At 32.7% G+C, this 27976-nt stretch overlaps 2 protein-coding genes across 4 annotated transcripts in view; both read left to right on the top strand.

Moving 5' to 3' along the window:
* The first annotated feature begins 2373 nt into the window (after positions 1-2373).
* Positions 2374-17069, top strand: LOC149797614 (uncharacterized). Of its 2 annotated transcripts, none has more exons than XM_089962494.1 (6): positions 2374-2825; positions 6786-6998; positions 8156-8380; positions 12285-12506; positions 15431-15476; positions 16244-17069. In XM_089962494.1, the coding sequence occupies exons 2-6, from the start codon at positions 6903-6905 to the stop codon at positions 16381-16383; spliced, it is 729 nt and encodes a 242-aa protein (XP_089818620.1). In that variant the 5' UTR covers positions 2374-2825; positions 6786-6902; the 3' UTR covers positions 16384-17069. The 2 variants fall into 2 exon arrangements, with proteins under 2 accessions (XP_089818620.1, XP_089818619.1); XM_089962493.1 differs by having other exon boundaries at positions 2374-2986.
* LOC149797613 (uncharacterized) overlaps positions 17068-27976 on the top strand; it is a 55329-nt gene continuing 44420 nt past the window's right edge. The window contains exons 1-5 of one of the 2 annotated variants that reach the window (XM_089962491.1): positions 17068-17780; positions 19300-19345; positions 20097-20173; positions 21643-21684; positions 23198-23243. In XM_089962491.1, coding sequence (XP_089818617.1) covers positions 17769-17780; positions 19300-19345; positions 20097-20173; positions 21643-21684; positions 23198-23243 — 223 coding nt within the window. In that variant the 5' untranslated portion in view covers positions 17068-17768. The remainder of the gene's footprint in view (positions 17781-19299; positions 19346-20096; positions 20174-21642; positions 21685-23197; positions 23244-27976) is intronic. The other variant, XM_089962492.1, reaches the window with a different exon arrangement.

Genomic DNA, 27976 nt, shown 5'->3' with positions numbered 1-27976 from the left:
TCTTTCTGACCATACTAAAACAAGGCTGTAACACTGTTTATCTACAAAAACTAAATGAAGAATATACTTAGTGGAGAAATTACAAGTCTGAATAAAATCAGACACGATCTGAGTTGCCAATAGTATATGAGGTTCCCAAACCACGGCCTGCGGTCAACTTGTGGCCCGTCAGCTCTTAGAAAGTGGCCCACGAGGCCTCTATATTTACTATAAGGTATTTTAATAATTTAAAAAATAAATACTGACGTTCAAAAATAAATAAATAATAACTAGACGAAAGTTGCAATAATGCGCGATCTACATTATTCTAGAGTCTAGAATGTTATTTCTAAGTCTAAAAAGTCTGTCATTTTGGTCGAGCACTAGGAGCTCCGTCGGCGTTTGGTTGTGGTGCTCGGATATAATTATTGAATGCGCCCGTTGAGTTAGAGAAACTTTGGGCACGACAGCTTTGTGCCCAGACATTGATAAATTGGCATCTGAACTTCAGTAACTGGTTGTGAATAACAGTTACAATTATAAAGTAATTATATATTAATATCGGTTTTAAGAAACTTATTTAAAATTGTTAAATGAACATTTGATTTAAAACCGAAAATGACTGTAGTGTAGGACTGACACTGACTGCTTTTAAAGTTTTAGAATTTGTTTGCTGAAAGTTAATAAATTTAAGAATGATATTACACGACTTTTATAATTTAATAAACATTGATAAACATTTATAATTTTATAACGTTGCGGCCCGCTTAATTACCGAAAATAGTAGATATGGCCCTCTACTTGAAAAACTTGGGAACCACTGGTTTAAACTATTCACACAGTGTTGGCTTACTACGTATATTCAGAAATGGAACCTTTCCTATAATGGTAAATATATTTACATTTAAAAATAACCCATATGTTGAAGGAATGTACACTTTGTGCATTATACAAGATGAATTTCACTTTGCTCTTAAATACCCGATGTATTGTAACTGAGAAATGTATATTTTTATCTTTGTATATTCGTTGTAATGAAAAAACGCATACTATTGTATAATTTCATACAAAGAATCAATACTAATATTAACGTTCTACATTACTCTTTATCTAGCAAAATCTATACAAATTAGAGAGTCAGGATGTCAATGCCAGAATATTATGCTTCGCGTTTGGACCATATTTTTTCATACACTTATGTTATCTGGGCTGGTGGCCAAAGTAACAAGACGGATGATGATGATGATGATGATGCTGATTTCATTTTTAATGAAATAAATAAAATTTATTAGATTAATCTGCTCCGCATTCTCTCCGGGCCATATTTGTCAATTATATAGCTAGTTCATCCTGTTCATTATTCATTTGGGTACTTTTTTTTAAAATTTTCGTTATTATTATTTTGGTTATTGTTTGTAAGGAGACAATCAATTATAAGATATATAATATACTGCTACATCACTTTATATTAAGAAATAGATGGCGCTCTTGGTCTTTCTTTTGTAGGTCAGAACCAATTGTTGTTGCTCAGGCTAATTTTGTTTTGGGGTCGGTCCTGGGGAATAAAAGAAGTTAGTTTTCCACAGTTTGTTGTCAGTATGCCCCACTAAATCCACTGACAACTAACGTATTAAAGGATATTATATGATCGCGATATAAATACAAGTAATTAAAATGCACGTAACACGATATTTTAAAAGATTAACAACAAATAATAAACAAGTAAAAGTAAAACAACATTTGTTATCTGTAAGTGTTATTCGTCATGGCTAGGGCCAAGTTACAGGCATTAAAGCATACTTATTATACTTCATGAAAGTACTAGGTCCAACGGGAAATATGATTCGCGGATACTTTTGAAAGTAGTATTACACCGCTCCGGGACCGCTCCGGTGGCCTAAGTGGTTAGAGCGACCGCCTCGGATGAGGGAGGACGCGGGTTCCATCCCAGCCGAGTCATACCAAAGACTTGAAATACATTTTTAAAAAATGGTAATACAGCAGCTGTTTCGCATGGCGCTCAGCATCAAGAAGTTAGTGCTAGGACTGGTCGGTCTGGTGTCGGGATTATGCGACTGGGTGAGACATGGTGTTACATGTCTGTGGCATGATGCCTCATAGGCCGATAAATCAGCCCTTCACCCGTTATAAAGTTGATTTTCTGGTGAGGACAGATCTGAGGGGTTGATTTATCGGACTTAAGATGCGTCATTGCTAGATAGCGCCATAAACTGCCACTGCAGACATTGTAGCGCTGTGACATAACAATTTTTAAAGCTGCGTTAAAGGTTAAAATCACACACACACACACACATATATATATATATATATATATATATATATATATATATATATATATATATATATACACACACACACACACATCCGGGGCCCCGAGTGGCCGAGTGGTCTAAAGCGCTCTTCGTTACGGATCACTGCCATCTCACCTATGTCTGCGGCGGTTCGAGTCTAAGATTCAGCCAATGTGGGCATGTGAGAAAGCTTGCCAGTAGCTTCTCGTGGGTCGGTGGTTCTTTCCGGGGTTTTCCGGGTTCTTCCTCCACCATTAATACTGGCCGCCATATATAGCCCTATCGTGCTGAAAAATGGCGTTAAACCCCACAACAACAACAACACACACACATCCGGAACGGGCATAGTCCTGGTTTTCAGTTTTAGCTGTTTTATGAAATCGAAAGTAAACCGAAAGTGGGAAACACTGTACTAACATAATTACCCATTGTGACAATTCCAAACAAAAGTTAAGTTGGTCACGAATATCGCTAAGACTCTACAATCAAATCGACGTTAAGTCTGTTGTCTGCTCACTGCGTGACTTAGAGAGGGTGTGTTGTCAGTAATTGGTCTTCTTGATAGGGAAGAGACTTAAAATCTCTATTTCTTTGAACTACTGCGTTACTTTAACATAGTCGGAGGCTTTCATTGAAACAGTATCACTAGACGAGTAATTTCAATCATTTGATAGTTGGGCGTCTTATTTGTACAGGTAAGTAACATTCATTAACTATTGACCTAAATATTGTTTTGCTGAAAAAAGGCACCCAGTAAGTTAGACAGTAATATTAAAAGTTTTGCTTTAACTGGAGGAGGGCAGAAGTTTTATGAAGAAATATGTCAGCGGTAAATGAAGAACAAAACATTTTGTAATTTTTGCTTTTAACCCTAACAGTAACATAAAGGTGGTACAGGTCCAATGATGGTCCACCTCACAGTGTTGTAATGCTACTGTGTGCATTTTTATTCTTGTTTTGTTGATTTCTGTCCTAAAATTGTGAATTTATCTTTGACGTTGTCTCGTTGTTATTGTGGCCCTTACTGAATAGAAAATCCAGTGGTGTCACGCATATGACCAGAGGCTTGTTTTTATTTTATATCACTTCGGAAACCGAGGTTCTACAGGACTAAGTTGCCAATAAATTTGAAATAACTCAACAGTTTTCCATTATAAAACATAACACAAGTCATATTGAAAGAGAATATAATGAGCCAGATTAAAACTTGAAAATTGCAATTATATGGTGACAGTAGCTGCTTTACATAAGATGAATTCCATTTTGCGTTAAATTGAGAAGAAAAAAAAATCATTAAAGAAAAAGTCGAATTGATGCTTCCTACCTTGCACTGTCATCTGTAATTTTACTTATTAAAAAGTGTGAGCAAGTTTTTCCTTATATCATAAAAGTTTATCCTGGCCCTGATCCTCACCCACCACCCTGAGACCTCACCACTGGTACCTATCTCTACCATTTGATTTTTGTTTTGTTTTTAAAATCTAACGTTGGCATATTTGGGAATGCAAGCTGTACTGAATGATAATTTATACACCTTCTGCATGTTTGAGATGCATTACACTATGGTCAGCTCAGCACTGTATTTAGCATGCTCTCCCAATGTACTTTCATTTTTTTTTTTCCAGGAAAATAAGACCATAATAAAGGACTTGAAAAGGATTTGGCTGACTTAGAATATGTATACTTGCTGAAAACAAATGGAAATGAATGAAAATGAACAAGGATTCACAAGAAATAAATTAAAATGAAATACAAATTAAATGAATTTCAACCAGAAATGTATGTGAACCAAAAATAAAATTAGAAGGACATAAATCAAAATATTATTACTTAAAATAAAACTCTAGGTGTAACCAAGCAGTATTATGACAATGCTTATTATTATTATATCCTATTAAGATGTGACCTTTTGAAAAACTGGCAGTAGTTTCCTGAACTAACTAAATAAAATAGGTCATTGCAATTATGTGCAAACAGTCATATTTGGACAGAATAATATTTAGGGCCAAAGGTGTATTGATTATTGACTAAATCTGATGACTGCAAACTTATTAGAAGGAGAAAGAAAGATCATGCAAAGAGCTGTAGAAAGGACTCAATTCCACCACTTATTAGTGTGTAGAAATTAATTCTTAGTAATTTCATCAATGAACGTATTTCTTTTAGTAGTGATACAATTTATTTTCCATATCTAATGAAGCTTATAATCATTTCATTTTGCTCCAATTTGCAGACATTTGTTCAATTTGGGAACTTAGGTACGGCATCAAAAGTATTAAGACTGTAACAAAGCAAACTAGTTTTTATTACAAGAAAATAATGCTTTGTCATTCTTTTGAAATACGGCATATGCGCTCTAGAATATAGGGTTCATTTGCAGATCTCCACACCAAAAAAACAGATTTTTCGTGATAAAACAGCTTGGGACTGATCACAAAATATTACTTGATTCCACTGATCATCAACATTTCACTTCCAGTTTTCTGTGCATTAATTAGCAAGCATCATTTGCCAGCTGATGCTTTCATTCACAAAACAGTTTCTTTGATATAACTGGTAGAAAGATTTTATGCCATGCAAAACTGACTGTACAGTCGCAGGATGAACTTTACTAAATCTAGTTTATCGTAATTCAGAAGTAACCTTTCCATGATCTTTCCTGATATTTCTAAGTATAGTTGGACTTCATTGCTACTGTTTTGCTTGGTCAACCTAGGAGTGAATAATTGCACGAATACTGCATGCAAAATATACCCTGACATGCTTTCATATATTGTGCCATTATGATCAGGCTGTATGTTTTTTTTTTTTGTTTGTTCTTCTGATTATTCCTAAAAAACTGTTGGGTGATGGCATGTCTGTCTGTGTTCAGTTTGCAGCTAGATCTGTTATTATACTTGGGTATATATGGTACTGTACCTTTCAGCTAAATTGTTTTCAAAATGCTTTGAATGAAACACTCTACAATACATTGCACATGTTCCACTGACATTTAATTCCATAGGAATACCCATCAGCACCTTTGTATGCTCTTATTGGTACTCATAAGTAATTAGGTGTTATTATTATTAATTTTTGCTGGGCATTATTTATTGTCATTCTCGATAGAATAATCATCAAAGACTCTGAACTGTATCTTCAGCAATTTCACAGTTTTTATAACCCTCATCATTTCAAATATACATTTTGTAAGCCATGGTCTTTCCATCATGCTAAAATGGGCACTGATGCTACTCAACACAATTACTGTATTTGTCTCAATGTGGGATTGAAAACTTCGTTCAACTTCTTGGATTTGAGACTATAATATAATTACAAAATATTCCCATTAATTGTTTTAAATTTTACAAAATGAAATGCTAACAAGTCATTTAAGAGAGAAAACAAAATGCTTGAGCTGATCTCTCCAGTAACAGATGTTTCCAACTCAACACTTCAACTGCATTTTTCTTTCCATTAACAGTTCCAACCAAAAGTCTCATAGTGTGACTTGTTTGTGTTCAAAAAACCGTGCTTTATTTTAATATTTCACTGGCCTTGCAGTAACTTATGTAATTCAAACATCACCTTAGTAATATTATTTTTGTCCTTTAGTGCACCTTTTTATAATTCATATTACCTGTTTTCTACATGCATTACAAAAGCTCAAAACAATTTAGTAAACTCTGATTGTTTGCACCAAAATATTTAAAATCCTTCAATATAATTATAGAGTCACTTATGGTAATAAACACTGCTTGAAAAGATTTCATTAATTACAAGTAATTTTATAACTAAAAAATTATGACCTATGAGTACATATTAATCCGTGACTGACAATAAACCTCTGAATGTCATTGTTCACCTACCCACTGATAAACCTAAACGTTTTCTTCCAGGAATCACTTACACTCATCTTCCCAATGATACTTGATTGTGAGGCTACGATCAGATGAAAATGTCACATGTTCTACTAAAAACTGTAAATAATGTAGCATGAGAACATGCTCCTTGCTCTGCGTTGACACATCTTAAGCTTGTGTTGCATCCGTCAATAGATACGATATAATGAACACTCTTTAGTCTGGAAACAATTACTAAAATATCAAGAGACCAATAAATCAGGCCAAGACATTTGTTTTTGGACAAAACACTGTTCTGAGAAGTGCTGATGAGGTCAGCCTAACAATTCAGTCTAGACGTAATTCTCCTTGTCGATTCTGTCTGTCATCTGTAAAGTGTAATGTCAAAATTGCTGGGCTTTTTTTTGTTGAGATGGCAACTTAGTGCCATACTAAAACTATTATAAGTGAAAAAAGATGGATGATCCATAGGGTATAAAACCTATATGAGTGTTCCATTTTTTTAAAACTCAGAATAACTTTAATTGGTTAGAGCTTTTTCCTAATCTGTGTTATAAATAGGTCTACATAGAGTGTATTTTGACATGGGCTAATGATGATGTACCTTTAAGTTTCACTTTATAAATCACAGTATGTAATTGATTATTTGTAGAATCCAGAGATAATCCACACTGCCAAGAACAAACTTATTTAGAATCCAGGGAATCCACCCTGCCAAAAGCAGCATCAGTGCCAGCATGAACATAATTTCTTTGGATTCAGCTTCAGAATGTCGCTGCGTACGTTTGGATTACCTGGAAGGAAATTTGTGAAGTTTGGGAACATGCAAATTTATGTTGTGAAAAATAACCTTGAAAATGAGCAGGTTTGGACTAAAATATTAATTAGACAAAAGAATTGAAGTACTTTCTTGTTTAAATGAAATAGTAATGCTTTGTTTCACTTAATATCTCAAATTTGATTCAAACTATTTTGATTTTAAATTGATATCATTATTAATTTTAAATCTAAAGTGATAAAACCTGAATGGTACATTATAAAGCAAGCTGGATTGTTACAAAACTATATACACTGAATATTTGTCAAAAAGTTTATGTCTGCATAAGAAAAGATTTATACACTCTCTCCTGGAGGATGACTTAAATGATTTCATTGTAGATAAAAATAGATGGTTACTTGTTATTTTTACTCATTCTTTTTATCATGGCTTGAAACAGCCAGTATTGTCAGGTGTATGTTTTGCATTGTAACATTCACTCATACACTTTTGAAGAAGTTAAAACCCATATCCATCATGACATAATGTGCTTGAAGATTATGGTCTGTCCTGTTTGCATCATCTTCGCTAGTCAAGATTTTGATATAATAACCCTATCTACACCTTGGTGTATCGAGGATGTGCAAGACCAAATGTCATATATAGTCACGTTTTTACATTTAAGGATCAGGTTGAAAATATGATATGATAACCTCTGTTTTCAGTACTGGACATGAATATGCTCCAATATGACACAAATTATTACATTATAACTCAAAGAAAACTTGTGCTGTGTAATTGGCTGAGGACTTGACATCGACCAATCAGATTTGAGTATAAAAGTGAGGATTATTGTAATATGGGATATTGTCTAATTCGGAAATATTTTGACCTGGTCAAATATATTGGGGATAATCTTATTTTTAAATTCGTAGCTGCAATACATGACAAAAAGGAACAATAGTGAAAAGATCAATTTATTTGAATGCATAATTGTGTGAATGAAATACTACAGTGATTTATGTAACTGAGTGCTATCAGTTACGGCATGTGATGAATTAGCACCGAAGTATTGTAAGTATTGCAAATGAAAAGGTTACAGTTTTAAAGATCCAGTTGTTGCATTAAAAGTCAATTTTACGATAGATATTATGGTATTCAGTCTTGGTAGGATTTCTGATATAAATCTGTAAATATTCAAAATGTTAAATGTTGCAATTTTCAGTATTTAATATACTAGCGGTTTGTTTTTATATTCTTTACAGGCTGATGTAATTGTGTGCAGTGTGCACAGATCCCTAAATCTAAGAAATGGTCGTGTTTCAAGATCTCTTGATGAAGCATCAGACAACATGCTTCAGACAGAATGTATGATGAACTATCCTAATGGAATTAAAAATGGGGAAATTGCGGTCATCAGTGCAGGCAATCTCAGCTGCCAAAATGTGTTTTTTATCTCGCTTCCCAAATGGACCTCAGGAAATGATCAGGTAATGGTCTCACTGAATGTTCAAATTGTTTGAAGTGTTTGCTATAAATGAGATAAATGTAATTATTTAATTCATTTATTGATCAGTAAATACACCAAGTGTCAATATTATTTTGGTTTTACATCCTGTCTCAATCAGGAAATGTGCAAAGTGTCTATTTTATTTGGTTTTACATCCTGTCTCAATCAGGAAATGTGCAAAGTGTCTATTTTCTTTTGGTTTACATCCTGTCTCAATCAGGAAATGTGCAAAGTGTCCATTTTCTTTTGGTTTTACATCCTGTCTCAGTCAGGAAATGTGCAAAGTGTTTATTTTCTTTTGGTTTTACATCCAGTCTCAATCAGGAAATGTGCAAAGTGTCTATTTTTGTTTGGTTTTGCATCCTGTCTCAATCAGGAAATGTGCAAAGTGTCTATTTTTGTTTGGTTTTGCATCCTGTCTCAATCAGGAAATGTGCAAAGTGTCTATTTTCTTTTCTTTTTCTTTTAAAGCAAATCTTGATCAGTAAATATGCAAGATATTTGTATATTTTTATTTTACGTCACGTCTAAGGATGTCTGCAAAATGTTAAATTATTTTTGTTTGACATTGTGCCTTGATCAGTAGGTGTGCAACATTTTTGTGTATGTTCATTTATGTCACATCTTAGGTGGAAGACTTAAAACATAAGAACATGGTTTTGCACTTTTGACTCAAATGTTTTCTTTTAATTATCACATTCATCATGGATATAGACCACTCCCAGCTAAAGATCCAGAGTAGGAGTCCTATGTACTATGGCAACAAGTCAGTAACCATGGCAGTTTGGCAAACAAGCAATAAAATAACACACACACGCAGTATCATTCGTTATAATGTAAATATAATCAGACAGTCATGGTACCACCATTGACACCAACATGAAAAATAATAGAACAACAATGAAACAATAAATATAGCATTTTAGTAGCTTACATAATGACTATCAAACCGATTTTCATCATATAATTTATCTAGTTTATATGTTTATGTTTTGTCTCAGATCATTGGTAAAATATGTTCTTATCTGTGATGGTACCATGTATGCAGTAGCTAATAATGACATTGGTATCATTTATATTCAATTAATCTTTAACGGAATGTTTCTGAAATTTTGCCATCAGTTCATAAAGATGAACATGTATTAATATCTCATTTCCATAATTGTCACATGGATGTGATGACTTTGATGATGATGATCATTGTTATTGGTGTTATTATTATAAATATTATTATTATAAATGTTATTATTATAAATTTTAATACCATACATGTTATTATTGTAAATTGTATTTATTATAAATGTTATTATTATAAATTGTATTATTATAAATTTTATTATTATAATATTTATTATTATAAGTTTTATTATTATAAATATTATTTTAAATTTTATTATTATAAATGTTGTATTATAAATGTTATTATTATAAATGTTATTATAAATTTTATTATTATAAATTTTATTATTACAAATTTTATTATTTTAAATTTTATTATAAATTTTATTATTAGGTAACTCGTTATGGTAACACCATCAATAAACAACCATTATCAAATGATTCATGATTGACAATATTAATTCACTACTCACCATTCTGTTGGTAATCAAGATGCTATTTTCAAGGTGTGTGTGTGGTGCATGAATTATTTGCTTCACCATGATAAGAATCAAAAATAAGTAGTGTGTTAGAAAATCAGACTAGTTGTTCTTGGAGTTACTGCTCAATGATAAATGCCTTATTGAACTCATATTTTTTGACTACAAAAACCTACTTAAATTCTATAATGTTTGCTTCCTTTCGTTAGCCGAATACAGTTCTGTTCCTTATCTTGATGTGCTGTACCTCATCATCAAATATAGCAACAATTCATTGAATTCATAGCTCCTCCTTCTTTGACGATAAAATGTGCTGAATATTTTAAGTCTTTATGGACATAACAATACACATCATGGTTTCGTTCTTGGAAGAGCTCAAGTTGCAACCACTAAGATCCAGTTGTTACTTTATGTGCCTTGCTTAGCCTCACTATCGATCTAAAGATCTGGGGTCATATAAATATATGAATGCATTCTAAGAAGGGTCTATTGGGATATTTTTCGCCTGTGTGTCCATCCATTTGTGGGGGCCCTGAGTGGCCGAGTGGTCTAACATGCTCTCCATTATGAATCACTGCCATCTCACCTCTGTCTGCATGGGTTCAAGTCTTGGATTCAGCCACTGTGGGTATGTGAGAAAGCTTGCCATTAGCTTCTTGTGAGTCGGTGATTCTTTCCAGGGTTTTCCCGGGTTCTTCCTCCACCATTAATACTGGCCACCATGTATGGCCTATCATGTGCTGAAAAATGGTGTTAAACCCTACTACAACCATCCATTTGTGAACTCCATCTCCTGTTAAATCACTTCCTGGAAATTCACCTCACTAATAATAGGTTGCCCATGTAACAAACATTTGCGGGTGGGCTGTTGTTAGGGACCCTTTCCTCCAATGGACCCAATGATGATGTGCACAGCAGTTGTTGTTACCATGGCATTTGTCACTAAATGTAAAACAGGAAATCATAACATGAAAACAAGTAACATATTTATATTTAGTACTCTGTCTCCACCATATATATATACAGGACAATACTTGATAATATTAACATAACTTTTTAATATATTATCATACAGGTTAGCAAATTGTAATTTGGACTCCACAGAGGTTTAAACCTGTGCAAGTTGGTTTTGTCATCCATTGCCTTGCCAATAAGCACCAACCTTTGTGCCATTTTATCTATAATAACCTCTTTATACTGTGATTTCTGTAGCAGGAATCCAGACTGACTTCTGTTTTTTAGATGAGAATGAATTATTAGGTTGCCATGTGACTGCTTCACACAAATGCCTAAAATAATGCCTTTCTAGCATAATTTTTGGTGATCTGTGCATGGTTAAAATGGTATACATGTTGGAGCTTACAAGAAAGGTGATTTGGTGCCTTAACACACAGATTTCAGTTTGAATCTCTATAGAATACAAGTTAAAATCTCTGGAAAGCCCAACTTTAGACATAGAAATGTGAGGAAACAGATTTTTTTGCAACTGTCCCTCAAACATCATACAAGAAAGAAATGATCATAAGGCATTATTGAAACCATCGTTACTATCATAGTTTTGCAGTACTCATGTACAGCTCATGTAGTCATTTTGTCTTTTGGTTACTATGCATAATGACAATGTTCAACACTATTTATTGCAGGAAAATTTAAATCTTTGATATCCTTTTAGATTCCAGATTTATTTCTTTTTGGATGTGATGCCATATCTATTGAAAATTTAGCTAAGTGCTTGAGATGATTATTATGAACTATAAACAAAACATTTAGCAGATCTGAAATGTGCTTTCTTGTCTAATCCATGTTATGTTGTTTTCCACTGTAAGGCTTAATGTGTATTACAATTACAGTAATGCCTATTAAAAAATAGGCCAATTTTTACAAGTAAAAATACATTTGAAATTCATAGTTCATTATTACTGCATATAAAATCTAAACCATCTTGTCATAGGATATATTTTTCCATTGTATTCAAAAGTCCATAGAGGTATTTTATAACAATCCTGCATGTCATTTCTTCATAACACTAAAATGTATTAGATGTGAGGTTGGCACTGATTTCTGTTGAGCTATAAAATGCAAATGGTTGTATATTACATCCACCTTTTACATTTTTGTTAATTTGACCTACACTACATCCTTGAATAATCTAATAGGTTTTATGTGGATCAATCCTCATATGCAGATGCATTGTAAGTGTATAGATAAATAAATTTCATGTCTGTTATATATCAAGCAAAAATGTTTAGTGAATGCTCAACAATGAGATTCAAGATTTGTTTATAGGAAATTAGAATGGTAATGCATCAATGCCTAGAACTGGCTAATGGGCATATGCACCAGTCCATGGCAATACCAGCACTTGGGACGGGTTACCTTGGATACCCAGCAGAGACTGTTGCCAAGACAATGTTTGACTGTGCTGAAGATTTCAGCACTAACACAGCACCTTTACACCTACAAACAGTCATCATCGTAGTTCATCCATCAGACAAAGAAACTTGGAAGGTAATTTTTGCTTTTTACTTGTAAGAAAGGAATTTGAAAGATATTAAGAGAAACTGTCTTGAACAATGAAAGGCTGTATTCAGGGTGGAAAAGTAATCTAGATGAGATTATTGGTCAAATCTTAAAATTGAATTCACTATGTTGGGACACACATACACTGTGACAGGATATGTCAGTGATCACACTGGAATTGTTTTATAACCTACATTACATAAATAAGAAAGGGGTAGAATATGTTAGAACATAAATATTTCCTATATAAAAGACAACAAATTTATTAGCCTTTTGATTTTTTTTAAAGAAAACAAAACTTTTAAAACAAATCATTGCTACTAGTAGACATGAATTATGAAAATGATTTAGACCACATTTTAAGACCAAAAGTTGGATATTCATGATTTAATATTTTGTGTGCATGTGTTATTTGGATTTTTAACATAGCATTAACAATTTTTCAGACATATCACTGTGATGCTTGCATTGTGGCAGTAGCCTGCCGCAGACATGTAGCATCATGTTGCACCCAGTTACATTATCCTGACATCAAAAGCTGACCAGTCCTAACACTAACCTCTTAATGCTGAGCTGCCTAGCAAGGCAGCTGCTATTATTTTTTATAAAGTCTTTGATAAAACTTGTCTGGGGTTAGAACCTTCGACCTCCCACATCTGAGGTGGATGCTCTAACCACTTAGGCCAATGGATTGGTAATGTTATTTTTAGAAATGTAGCTTCTCATAATGGGAGCAAATTCTCTTTAGTATAGAACACATGAGACAAGAGTATCAAATACTCTTTAGTATGGAGTATGAGACAAGAATATCAAATACTCTTTAGTATGGAGTACATGAGACAAGAGTATTTAAATACTCTTTACTATGGAGCACATGAGATAAGAGTATTGAATACTCTTTACTTTGGAGCATGAGACAAAAATATCAAATACTCTTTAGTATGGAGCACATGAGACAAGAGTACCAAATAGTCTTTAATATGGAGCACATGAGACAAGAGTATTGAATACTCTTTAGTATGGAGCATGAGACAAAAATATCAAATACTCTTTAGTATGGAGCACATGAGACAAGAGTATCAAATACTCTTTATTATGGAGCACATGAGACATGAGTATTGAATACTCTTTAATATGGAGCATGAGACAAGAATATCAAATACTCTTTAGTATGGAGCACATGAGACAAGAGTATTAAATACTCTTTACTATGGAGCACACAAGAATATCAAATACTCTTTAATATGGAGCCCATGATACAAGATTATCAGTTACTCTTTTGGATGGAGCACATGAAAAATTTAGAATATCAAATACTCTTTTTTATGGAGCACAGAAGACAAGACTATATCAGATCAACAAGAAGATAGATTTTAAAGAGGAAAATAACTGATAACTAAATTAAGTTAATAAAATTATAAGTAATATTAATGGCAACAAAATAAGGCAGATGGAAATACAAAAGGCAGAGTTACATAATGGACACGATAGTAGCACTTGCGAGATTGCTGTCTGCAATTACTGCCGTTTAAAAAGACAATCTATTCATGAGTTCTTCTTAAGCAGCTCATCTCCAATCCACCTATAACTACAATATACTATATTTTCCATGTGATTTTCATCATTATTGTCTGTCTGCCTTTAGGGCTGTTATCAATTAAATTTTGACAAAAGCATCTTGTCTAGCAACTGTGTAAAAGGCCTGTGACAAATATGATTATTGTCTGATGGTCTAATGTTGCAATGCTAATAAACCCTGAATTTTTATTTCGTTATGTTGACATGTACCAAGTATAGAAAATGGCTTTAGTTTCTAAATTATTATGCAGAAACACATGCATGAATTAAATACAACTTTACTGAAAAGTGTGTTATACCCATGCTGTAACTATAAACAGAGCATATAGTGTTACAATTGTGTCTGATGGTCTAATGTTGCAATGCTAATAAACCCTGAATTTATTTTCTTCGTTATGTTGACATGTACCAAGTATAGAAAATGGCTTTAGTTTTTAAATTATTGTGCAGAAACACATGCACGAATTACATACAACTTTATAAAAAAGTGTTATACCCATGCTGTAACTGGAAACGGAGCATATAGTGTTACCATTGTATGTACATCCTGTCCGATCCTGTCGTATCACACACTTTCCATCCTGATTGTCTTTTCTACTCAATAATAGTTGAAAAACTTGGGTTTTATTTTCCTTGAAGACCTAAGTGAATATCTACTTCATCATTTTTTCCAAAAGAAAAGAAATGACAGCCACAGTTTGGCTTACAATGGTACCCTTTGATGTTTCAGTCCTTAATTGTTCATATTAGCAGAGGTATCAATGTCGAATCAACATACTCTTGTGCTTTCTTTCTTTGATTTAGCTTAGAATCTTTGGCTTATAAATAATATATTCTTTTCTGTTCTATTTTTCTTTCTATCCTTGGCTTGCAAAAAATAATTGTTTGTAATTGCTCGTCTTAATGATGAGTGCTTGAGATAATTTTCCAGTATTTAATGTTTAACATGTAGATCAATTAAACTGCATATCAATAAAACTATGGGGAAAAACATAATATAGAAAAGACTATTTGGCTTACAGTTAATTTTTGGTCTGTTAGAGGTGCGTAGTTGTATGAAGCTATATATCAACACAAGCCTATATGGTTTTACTGCCATAAGAAACAGAATGTAAAGGATTATGAAATGATTTCTTTTGCATAAAGCAAGTTAGTGTTTCAAGGGAACCGTTCTGTAATCTATGTATTTGCTTCTTAGTAAAAAATGTTGGGAAAAATATTTGTCTAACCGGGTTGATATAAACACATATTACTATATCTGCTGAATATGCCACACATTATTTCCTGAAGAAATTTTGGGCTTCATTTGCCTGCCTTTTTTCTCCCCATTTAAGAAGTTCGAGTCAGAAGCCAGCAGGAGAAGCAGTGCTTTGGGTTCAGGTAAACGTGACAAATTATTACAGGAATTATTAAAATTTGAACATTAAGATGTAATTTTGTTTTGAATTTAAACCTGAAAAGAAAATGAATGAAAACTGTTAGAAATAAAAGCATCTGACTGAAGGTTATGATGCACAGTTTACCATCAATTGATGTCACCATATATTTTGGCAAAACGTACATTAGATTTTGTAGAAGCTAAGACATAATGAATTTAAAATAAGTTAAATAATTTTTATAACTTTTATTAGCAAGCAAAGAGCTTAACGGTTTTACAAGTTTTATAAATTGCTTATAAATAAAATATATTCAAATAAAAAATTAGATTTGTTTTTTTCAGTATATGACATTGTTGTGTAGTGATCTAAATTTTCTGCTTAATCTGATTTTGATGCTTTATACAGCAGCCTTTAGCATCAGTCATAATAGATGATGCTTGGTTTGATAGAACACAATATAAAACTTACATGTTTTAAATATTTGTTTGTGATGTCTTATGTTATAATATGTTAGAATATGCTGTTAGTATAAATGAATTTAAATTATTTCTTCCATCATAAGTCCAGGGGCCAGCCTAATAAATTGTCAGAAGGAGTAAGCTGGCTTTATGATAATTATATAAAGTATTTATTTCTTAATATTTGCACACATTTGTAGAAATGGAGTGATTTAGGATAATCATTTTCATAAATAAAAAGAAATATGTAAAATATAATAAACTTGTATTCATGAATTCACATTTCATTGTATGTTTAACAAATTTTCAGGGACTCGTTTAGAGGTCCAACAGTTAATAGCATGCAATTCAAATTCAGCTGTCTCAAGTTACTATTATGATGAAAGCAGTGACTCAGAGGTAAAACACAGTCATTTGAAGGTCTGGGAGGCATGTTTTCATTTCTATTAGACAGTAATTACACAGTGTCATGTGATTTGATAACTTGTATTAGCCTGTACTTCATGCTCCAGACAAATGTTCAAAATATTGCTTATCATCTCAGAATATTAGTTCTCAATTCATACTCTAAATAAACAGTTGTTGAGAAGATGGACAAAAGAAAAATGTGATATAATTCATGTAATTGATAATCTGAGGTGAGAAAATATTTCACTTAGTTTTGTAATCAAGTTCTGTCATTGAAGGCATATAATGAATTAGCATTTCGTCCTGAAGTACTATCAAACAAATAACTGCAAGCACTGAATTTGCCAACAAAATTATTAGTACTTTAAATAAACATTTTATGTATGCTGTTTTTATTCAGACTTTGACCAAAAAATATCAGCATCATATCATAATTGGATATGAAAGGGATAGATTTTCTAATCCGTTGTTTGCATCAATTGGCGAAAATCGTTCATGATCCATGGTATGAAATAAGTGAGAATTTCATATTTCCTCTTGACAATAATATGGCTAACAGATCACATTGAGTCTTAAACTTACAAGGCATTGATTAAATATTTAGAGGACAAAGTATTATGTCTTCCTGCATCTCTGACATGCGCCTCAGAAAAGTTGCAATGCGTACCTGTGTTCATTCATGTGTGTTTCCTTCCATGTGCATGTGTACATGTGGCTGCTGTTAGTGAAATGCATTGAGTAAACTAACATGCCTCACTGAAATAGAAAGTTTTTCAAGCAAACAATTTGATTTTTGTCGAGGCACTTGGAGCTGGAAAGTGCAAACATATAGATCAGATAAAGAGCAGTTACCGACTTAAGGAAAATCATCATTTCCTGTTGAAACATGCACACGCACACACACAGATACCATTGGTATAAACAACAGAATTGCTTTTTAGAGAATAAAAAATGTATCATATGTACAACAAGACACAACATAATACTGATTTGTAGCAAGAAGTTTGAGTGCATAAGATAGCTAAAATTTAAGTCAGGTTTAATACATTTGACCTCTGAGACGTCTTTAATACATTTGACCTTGAGACAGCTTAAATACATTTAACCTTTGAGACATTTATAACATTTTACCTATGAGACGTCTTTAATACATTTGACCTTTGAGACATCTTTAATACATTTGACCTTTGAGACATATTTAATACATTTGACCTTTGAGACATATTTAATACATTTGACCTTTGAGACATCTATAATACATTTGACCTTTAAGACAGGTTTGTGTGTACATTTTTAGGTGGACAACCAGTAGGATTCCTGACAAAAAAGTCATGATTCCATATGCCAAATATTGTAATTTGTAGTACTCATTATAGTTTTTTTCCTGCTCTTTGTAGGCAGACAAAGTTCTGGTCAAATGGAATCCAATGAATCCTCAGGTAATGCTGTTCTTAAAGTAGCTCAGTTTTGTTTGTTCTCGCTTTACTCCTCAGGTTGCAGTGATTTTTCAAAATGGTGATGTTTTAGTTTTACACCAGGTCTGTGTAACTGTACGAATATGTTTATACTGTTTACATCATGTGGTGATCAGTAAATGTGCAAAATGGTGATGGTATATTTGTTTTACCTCAGGTTTTAGGAAATGCAACAAAAAACATTTGTGGTTTTTTATTTGTATGTCAACATTGCATCTCATTATGTATGCACCAAGTTTCTATTCTTGATGTTTTATATAAGTTTCATGACCTCCATAGGCTTATAACTTCAGACCTCTGGTACAGTGTAAAACAATTGAGCCTGAGTTTGTACAGACACATTTCCTGTACTATGGTACTTAGGTTGTCCATGTAACAATCTTTTGTGGAAAGGCTATGGATTTTGAGCCCTGGGGGTGGGTGGAGTCAATTTTAAAGAACCTTACATATATAAAAGGCATGTGAAAAATTTGACTAAATGTCGATGAGGGATCTTCATAATAAATCCTGTAATTTCTGTTCAGTACACTGACATGTACCAATTATACAAAAAATGGAATTTCAGAATTAATATGCAGAATCACTTGCAATCATTATGTTAAAGAAATGTTAATTGTTATGTCCATGCTGTAACTTTAATGGGTGCATATAGTGTTACCAATGTATGTGCATTCTGTCCCATCTCTATTATCACATACTGTCCATTGTGACTGTTGTTTCCATTCAAGAAGAGTTAAAGAACTTCAAGAATTCATCCCAAATTTTGGGTTTTATTTCCATTTTAGACATAAGTGAATATCTATATGCATCTTTTTTCCAAAAGAATTCAAGGAATGTTAGCTACTGTTTGGCTTACAATAATACCCATCGATACTTCAGTCTTTAATTGTTCATCTTGGCTGAGGTAACCATGTTCAGTCAACACATTCTGTTTCTTTCATCAAGCTAACTTAGAATGTTTGGCTTATAAATAATGTATATTTTTCTCTTCTAATTTCTTTTTATCTTTCATTGGACAGTGACGAAAAATAATACTTGTCCCAATGACAAGTGACTGAAATACTGTGTCAGTGTTTAATGTTTCACATGTGTAGATCATATTCTCGTTGTCAATAAACCTTTGGGAAAACAACAATATAAAGAATGCTGTTTGGCTGATTGAAATAATGTTGCTCTGTGGAATGTGGGTGGTTGTATGAGGCTATAGATAACTAATCTAATCACAGACCTATGATTGTATTACATTTAGGAATGAAATGAAAATGAAATATGGTGATTTCTGTTGCATAAATCAAGGTGGTCTTTCAAGTGAAAATGATTATGAAATCTATGGATGTTTTTTTAAGTACACAAAGCTGGGAGAATTATTTGTCTTGTTGAATTTGATATAAATACATATCACTATATGTTTTGAATATTCCATGCTTTATTTCCTGAAGCATTATGTGTTTCATTTGCCTGCGATTTTTTCTCCCCATTTCAGAAGTTCGAGCCAGAAGCCAGAAGGAGAAGCAGTGCTTTGGGTTCAGGTAAATGTGACAAATTATTACAGGTATTATTAAAATCTGAACATTAAGTTGTAATTTTGTTTTGAATTTAAACCTGAAAAGAAAATTAAAAAAAAAACTGTTACAAATAAAAGTATCTGACTGAAGGTTATGATGCACATTTTACCATCAATTGATACCATATATTTTGGCAAAACGTACATTAGATTTTAATGAAGCTAAGACATAATGAATTTAAAATAAATAATTTTTATAACTTTCCTTAGCAAGCAAAGAGCTTAATGATTTTACAAGTTTTATAAATTGCATATAAATAAAATATATTAAAAAAAAAATAGATTTGTTTTTTAGTACATGGTGGTGTAGTGATTTAAATTGTCTGCTTAATCTGATTTTGATGCTTTATACAGCAGCCTTTAGCATCAGTCATAATAGATGATGCTTGATTTGATAGAACACAATATAAAATGTACATGTTTTAAATATTTGTTTTGTGATGTTTTATGATAAAATGTGTTAGAATATACTGTTAGTTTAAATGAACTTAAATTATTTCTTCCATCCTAAGTCCAGGGGCCAGCCTAATAAATTGTCAGAAGGAGTAAGTTGGCTTTATGATAATTATATAAAGTATTTATTTCTTAATATTTGCACACATTTATAGAAATGGAGTGATTTAGAATAATCATTTTCATAAATACAAAGAAATATATAAAATATAATAAACTTGTGTTCATGAATTCACATTTCATTATGTTTCACAAATTTTCAGGGAATCTACCCTTAATAGAATGCAATTCAGATTCAGCTGTCTCAGGTTACTATTATGATGAAAGCAGTGACTCAGAGGTAAAACACAGTCATTTGACAGTCTGGGAGGCATGTTTTAATTTTTATTAGACAATAATTACACAGTGTCATGTGATTTGATAACTTGTATTAGTCTGTACTTCATGCTGCAGACAAATGTTCAAAATATTTCTTATCATCTCAGAATATTAGTTCTCAATTCATACTCTAAATAAACAGTTGTTGAGAAGATGGACAAAAGAAAAATGTGATATAATTCATGTAATTGATAATCTGAGGTGAGAAAATATTTCACTTAGTTCTGTAATCAAGTTCTATCGTTGAAGGCATATAATGAATTAGCACTTAGTCCTGAAGTACTATCAAACAAATAACTGCAAGCACTGAATTTGCCAACAAAATTATTAGTACTTTAAATAAACATTTTATGTATGCTGTTTTTATTTAGATTTTGACCAAAAAATATCAGCATCATATCATAATTGGAAATGAAAGGGATAGATTTTCTAATCCATTGTTTGCATCAATTGGCAAAAATTGTTCATGATCCATGGTATGAAATAAGTGAGAATTTCATATTTCCTCTTGACAATAATATGGCTAACAGATCACATTGAGTCTTAAACTTACAAGGCATTGATTAAATATTTAGAGGACACAGTATTATGTCTTCCTGCATCTCTGACATGCGCCTCAGAAAAGTTGCAATGCGTACCTGTGTTCATTCATGTGTGTTTCCTGCCATGTGCATGTGTACATGTGGCTGCTGTTAGTGAAATGCATTGAGCAAGCTAACATGCCTCACTGAAATAGAAAGTTTTTCAAGCGAACAATTTGATTTTTGTCGAGGCACTTGGAGCTGGAAAGTGCAAACATATAGATCAGATAAAGAGCAGTTACCGACTTAAGGAAAATCATCATTTCCTGTTGAAACACATGCATGCACATGCACACACACAAATACCATTGGTATAAACAACAGAATTGCTTTTAAGAGAATAAAAAATTTATCATATATACAACAAGACATAACATAATACTAATTTGTAGCAAGAAGTTTGAGTGCATAAGATAGCTAAAATTTAAGTCAGGTTTAATACATTTGACCTTTGAGACGTCTTTAATACATTTGACCTTTGAGACATCTTTAATACATTTAACCTTTGAGACATATTTAATACATTTTACCTTCGAGACATATTTATAACATTTTACCTATGAGACATCTTTAATACATTTGACCTTTGAGACATCTTTAATACATTTGACCTTTGAGACATATTTAATACATTTAACCTTTGAGATGTCTTTAATACATTTAACCTTTGAGACATATTTAATACATTTGACCTTTGAGACATATTTAATACATTTGACCTTTGAGACAGGTTTGTGTGTACATTTTTAGGTGGACAACCAGTAGGATTCCTGACAAAAAAGTCATGATTCCATATGCCAAATATTGTAATTTGTAGTACTCATTATAGTTTTTTTCCTGCTCTTTGTAGGCAGACAAAGTTCTGGTCAAATGGAATCCAATGAATCCTCAGGTAATGCTGTTCTTAAAGTAGCACAGTTTTGTTTGTTCTCGCTTTACTCCTCAGGTTGCAGTGATTTTTCAAAATGGTGATTTTTTAGTTTTACACCAGGTCTATGTAACTGTATGAATATGTTTATATTGTTTACATCATGTGGTGATCAGTAAATGTGCAAAATGGTGATGGTATATTTGTTTTACCTCAGGTTTTAGGAAATGCAACAAAAAACATTTGTGGTTTTTTATTTGTATATCAACATTGCATCTCATTATGTATGCACCAAGTTTCAGTTCTTGATGTTTTATATAAGTTTCATGACCTCCATTAGGCTTATAACTTCAGACCTCTGGTGTAAAACAATTGAGCCTGAGTTTGTACAGACACATTTCCTGTACTATGGTACTTAGGTTGTCCATGTAACAATCTTTTGTGGAAAGGCTATGGATTTTGAGCCCTGGGGGTGGGTGGAGTCAATTTTAAAGAACCTTACATATATTAAAGGCTTGTGAAAAATTTGACTAAATGTCGATGAGGGATCTTCATAATAAATCCTGTAATTTCTGTTCAATACGCTGACATGTACCAATTATACAAAAAAATGGTAAATTTCAAAATTAATATGCAGAATCACTTACAATGATTACATTAAAGAAATGTTAATTGTTATATCCATGCTGTAACTTTAATGGGTGCATATAGTGTTACCAATGTATGTGCATTCTGTCCCATCTCTGTTATGATATACTGTCCATTGTGACTGTTGTTTCCATTCAAGAAGAGTTAAAGAACTTCAAGAATTCATCCCAAATTTTGGGTTTTATTTCCATTTTAGACATAAGTGAATATCTATATGCATCTTTTTTCCAAAAGAATTCAAGGAATGTTAGCTACTGTTTGGCTTACAATAATACCCATCGATACTTCAGTCTTTAATGGTTCATTTTGGCTGAGGTAACCATGTTCTATCAACACATTCTGTTTCTTTCATCAAGCTAACTTAGAATGTTTGACTTATAAATAATGTATTTGTTTCTCCTAATTTCTTTTCATCTTTCATTGGACAGTGACGAAAAATAATACCTGTCCCAATGACAAGTGACTGAAATACTGTCAGTATTTAATGTTTCACATGTATAGATCATATTCTTCTTGTTGATAAACCTTTGGGAAAACAACAATATAAAGAATGCTGTTTGGCTGATTGAAATAATGTTGCTCTGTGGAATGTGGGTGGTTGTATGAGGCTATAGATAACTAATCTAATCACAGGCCTATGATTGTATTACATTTAGCAATGAAATGAAAATGAAATGTGGTGATTTCTGTTGCATAAATCAAGGTGGTCTTTCAAGTGAAAATGATTATGAAATCTATGGATGTTTTTCTAAGTACACAAAGCTGGGAGAATTATTTCTCTCGTCGAATTTGATATAAATACATATCACTATATCTTTTGAATATTCCATGTTTTATTTCCTGAAGCATTATGTGTTTCATTTGCCTGCCTTTCTTCTCCCCATTTCAGAAGTTCAAGTCAAAAGCCAGAAGGAGAAGCGGTGCTTTGGATGCAGGTAAATGTGACAAATTATTACAGGAATTATTAAAATCTGAACATTAAGTGTAATTTTGTTTTGAATTCCAACTTGAAAGGAAAATGAATGAAAACTGTTAGAAATAAAAGCATCTGACTGAATGGTCATGATGCAGTTTACCATCAATTGATGTCACCATATATTATGGCAAAACTTACATTAGATTTTAATGAAGCTAAGACATAATGAATTTTAAGTAAGTTAAATTATTTAAATAACATTCCTTTGCAAGCAAAGAACTTAATGGTTTTACAAGATTTATAAGTTGCAAATGTGGGTATGTGAGAAAGCTTGCCAGTAGTTTCTTGTGGGTTGGTGGTTCTTTCCGGGGTTTTCCCAGGTTCTTCATCCACCATTAATACTGGCTGCCATGTATAGCCTATCATGTGCTGAAAAATGGTGTTAAATCCTACAACAACAACAACTCCATGTTCAGCAGGGGCACCGTGTGGCCGAGTGGTCTAAAGTGCTCTCCGTTACAGATCACTGCCATCTCACCTCTGTCTGCATGGGTTCGAGTTTAGGATTCGGCTAATGTGGGTATGTGAGAAAGCTTGCCAGTAGTTTCTTGTGGGTCGGTGGTTCTTTCTGGGGTTTTCCTGGGTTCTTCCTCCACCATTAATACTGGCCACCATGTATAGCCTTTCGTGTGCTGAAAAATGGCATTAAACCCTACAACAACACCATGTTCAGCATGAAACAGCATGGTTATGTATTCTACCCATCTCTCGAATATTTGAACTTTCTCTATTATAATGTGCCATCTTGTGGCTTACATGTCCACTTGTACTGCAGGTTTGAGGTCCTCCAATGCTTTGAATCCTTTTGTGTATTGGCCTAGTGTCTGAATATTTAGTTCTTTCAATTTATGTGCATTCTTCATTTGACAGCATATTTTTGGAGTGTATTTTGTCCAGACATGACAAAATACTGGATACCAGAGGCATTTGTAACAAAAGACATGCATGATCTGATCTCTCCAGAGAATGTAGTTATCTTTTTAGCATATGTGATACACCAACATCATCAAATGTTAAACCCATTCTTAATAAGGTATTGAAATATATTTACAATGTGTTAATTTCTATGCTGCAAATTAAATTTACAGCATAAAGAGAGAGAGAGTGGCACAAGTCCTTAGCGTGGGCTTCTTAAAGACTGACAGCTACATATCACGTGTTATTTTCACAAAATGTTCTGGATAAAACTATATCCTAAGTATTCGATGGCATAACTGTTCTGGCAGGGTCAGGAAAAGTAATTTTGGTTTACAAACATGAGCACATTAAAAATTTTCATCTTTGGGAATGAACCATCATTTATCTTGGATAATAGTGCATGTCTCTTTCAAGCAAATAAACTAAATCAACCTCAGATTCAGCATCACTGCAGATAGAGCTTGGATGGTTGCTTTTTAAATGTACTTTTAACAGATTATTCAAAATGAGTGCCAAGTGTCTTTTCCAAAGACAACCAAGTCATAGAACCAGGGCTTTGCTATTTGGATTGGTGGGTACAGGCTGATTTAGACCAGGTTTAATGGGACGAAATTCTTGACTGATTTGGACCAAAAGACAGGCTTATTCAAACCAGACTGTTACTCTGTTTTGTCTTTGATCTATATATAACATTTACAACTGTTTAAAATATGTTGAGCAGTTGAAAACAGCACTAAAGGAAACAAAATTCTTAGTTCTACATACCAATCAAATTAAATAATGCAAAACAGTTTATCTTGCATTGTCAGTTTAACAGTAAAATATTTTCAAACTAGTTCACACTATTTCACTGAAAACGTAGTTGCCAGTACTTTAAAAAATTGTGATTTATATAGAATGTATCTTTATCCCGTGTATTGTACTTTATACTAATAGTGCTAAATAAAATTTCTATACAAATAAATGAATCTAGTTTACTATCAAAGGTATAGTTTAATTCAATACAACATCACATATCAATTCATGCATCCAATCTTTTGAACTTCATATTAATTAATATTAAGAAAATGATAACTAAAATGGTATTGTTATCTCTTTAGAAAGATGAATTATATTTTACTTATCTTTGTTTAAAGTACAATGTATTAATTGCTTTTCAGAATTCATTAGTCACACTTACAAATCATGATACAATCACATGCTGTAAATGTTTATTCATCTATCTCTCTCTCTCTTTCTCTCTCTCTCCATATATATATATATATATATATATATATATATATATATATATAATAATAATAATAATGAGGACTTTGTATAGTACCTAATCTTTAGAAGCTCTAAGTGCTTTACAACATTAGACAACACCTATAACATAAAAACATATATAATGATATTATTACAGAAAACAAAACACCATTAAATTTGAAAACATAAAAACATGCTGTAAATATTTAAGGTAGGGAACATTATTAGGTCTTTAAGTAAGTTGTTCTTGCAGTCGAAATAAGTGAGTTTTGGAGCACTCTTGAATGGGATCACTGTGTCTTTGTGTCTAAGTTCAGTGGGCAATTCATTCCACGTTGCTGGGCCCAGGTATGCAAAAGAACATTGTCCATATGACTTCATTTTTGTAGTGGGAATAATGAGTATATGATTGTCAGAAGAGGAGCGTAAGTATCTTGCTGGTGTGTACACACGGGTGAGGTCAGAGAGGTATGTTGGACTGGAGTCCATCAGTGAAACATAGCACAGAGAACAAATTTTGTGTTTGATTCTGGATCGAAAGGATAGCCAGTATAGGTTACAGAGCAGCGGGGAAGTGTGCTCTGATCGTGGTACTCTAAGTATGATCCGAGCAGCTGTGTTTTGAACTTTTTGAAGTTTCTGAAGTAGATATTGAGATGAACCAGACATAATTGAGTTACAATAGTCTAGTCTTGAAAGTACTAATGAACATACAAGTGTTTTAGTGGCATCAACTGAAAGATATTTGCGATTGGAGCTGATGTGTCTCAGCTCAAGATATGCAACCTTGCATATGTTCATGACATGTTGGTGCAGCGTGAGAGTACTGTACAGAGTGACCTAGGTTTTGTACTGACTGTGTAAATTTAATGTTGGTGTTACTGATATTTAGTGTTTGAGGTAAAGGATGCAACTGAAAAAGTCTTTGTATTGTGATCAGAATGGCCTCAGTTTTATCATCATTCATCTGTAGCTTGTTACATGTCATCCATGATCTCACATTTCTATAATTGTTATTAGCAATTCTAATGTCACCTGTACAATATGTGTGTATGTATCACTGGAGTAATGTTTCCTTCATAGAGAACCTGAGAGCTGTGGCTTATGTGAACTCGTTACTTAAGTTAGTCCAGATTTCTCAAAAATAAAGTAAAAATTAAAAAATTCATAGAAGTAAAATCCCATGAAAACGTAAAAGTGGTAGATTACATTGCTTAAATTGCATTGACAATGCACATATCTTTTACTTCAGTAATAATACAAATCATTTTTTTAAAGACATGCATATTTAATACAGTGGTTATTGTTTGCTAAATATATTAGGAACATTGAACATATAATTAGCATAAAGATAATATTTATTTTGGATTTCCATTCTGAGTCACTTGAATGGATAAATATTTCCTTGCATAGACTCTCTGCATTGACTTTAACTGTCAATTACTGTGACATTTCTCAACTCTGTTGCCATGGAGGTGCACAGTGCATGGTCTGTTGCCATGGAGGTGCACAGTGCATTGTTGCAGAGTCTCAGTAATGAGATATTAGGTAATGATTATGCCTTGGCATTTTTTTTAAAAAAAACAACAAATTAATTTGGTTTTAGTCAATAAGGCATTTTCCAAACAGCATGCTTATTCAAAATATATAGAGTCTGTCTGTTTACATACAAGATAGGTTATCCAGATACAATAACATTTCAAACACTTGAAATGTTTTGGGCCAAAGTTGCTGGTTCAAGTTTATGGTTGTGTTGAGATTTTGATGGTTGTAGACAAGAATATATGGGAATGGAGTATATTATGTAAGTGATCCCGGTGCTCAAGTCATCATTTTACTCTACTTCACAAAATACTTTATAATTTTGAGGTAAAAGTGTCTGCATTTTCTGGAACAGTTGGGAACGTTTGCCACTGATATTATGCCCATAATCTTCAAGCAGATATTTTAACTTTGCATAACCAAATACAGTCAAATAATATGAAAGGAAAATGCTCCTAGACTAAGTTACTTGCAAATAATTGAAGTAGATCAGTCAAGTATAATGCATATTCTACTTAATCCAGTTGTAAAGTATTATATAGCATTGCTCAGATGAAAAAAGACATGGTCAAAGTTTCTCAAATATTTTCTTATGTTCTTGGGTTTTAGTGACATGAACTTTTCACTGAAAAGTCATCAGGAATCAAAAATCAGTATGGAGTTACAATATCTTGAATCTTTCAGGGAAGTTTAATTTTTTTTCTAAGAACACTTTCTTATGAAGAATCATTTCTAAGCCTCAAGCCTTATGCCATCCTTCTAAATTACCATCATTTTTATTTATGTTCCATTGATGGTATTCAGCTACTTCAAGCAGGAGTGATCAGATTTATTTAGCTTTGATAATCATGCTCTTTAGTGAGTAGGACTGTGATTCTGTTTCAAAGGTATTTTTTTTGATGAGGTTTTGATATACAAGAGTTTCACTGTATAAAATGAGTGCTAAGTCCTAATTGATATGTGTCAGGTGATAAAATGTATCAG

Source organism: Sinohyriopsis cumingii, chromosome 6 (genome assembly GCF_028554795.1).
Source record: "Sinohyriopsis cumingii isolate HCF-2022 chromosome 6, ASM2855479v2, whole genome shotgun sequence".
NCBI lineage: Eukaryota > Metazoa > Mollusca > Bivalvia > Unionida > Unionidae > Sinohyriopsis > Sinohyriopsis cumingii.
This window is presented reverse-complemented; position numbering and strand designations above follow the sequence as displayed.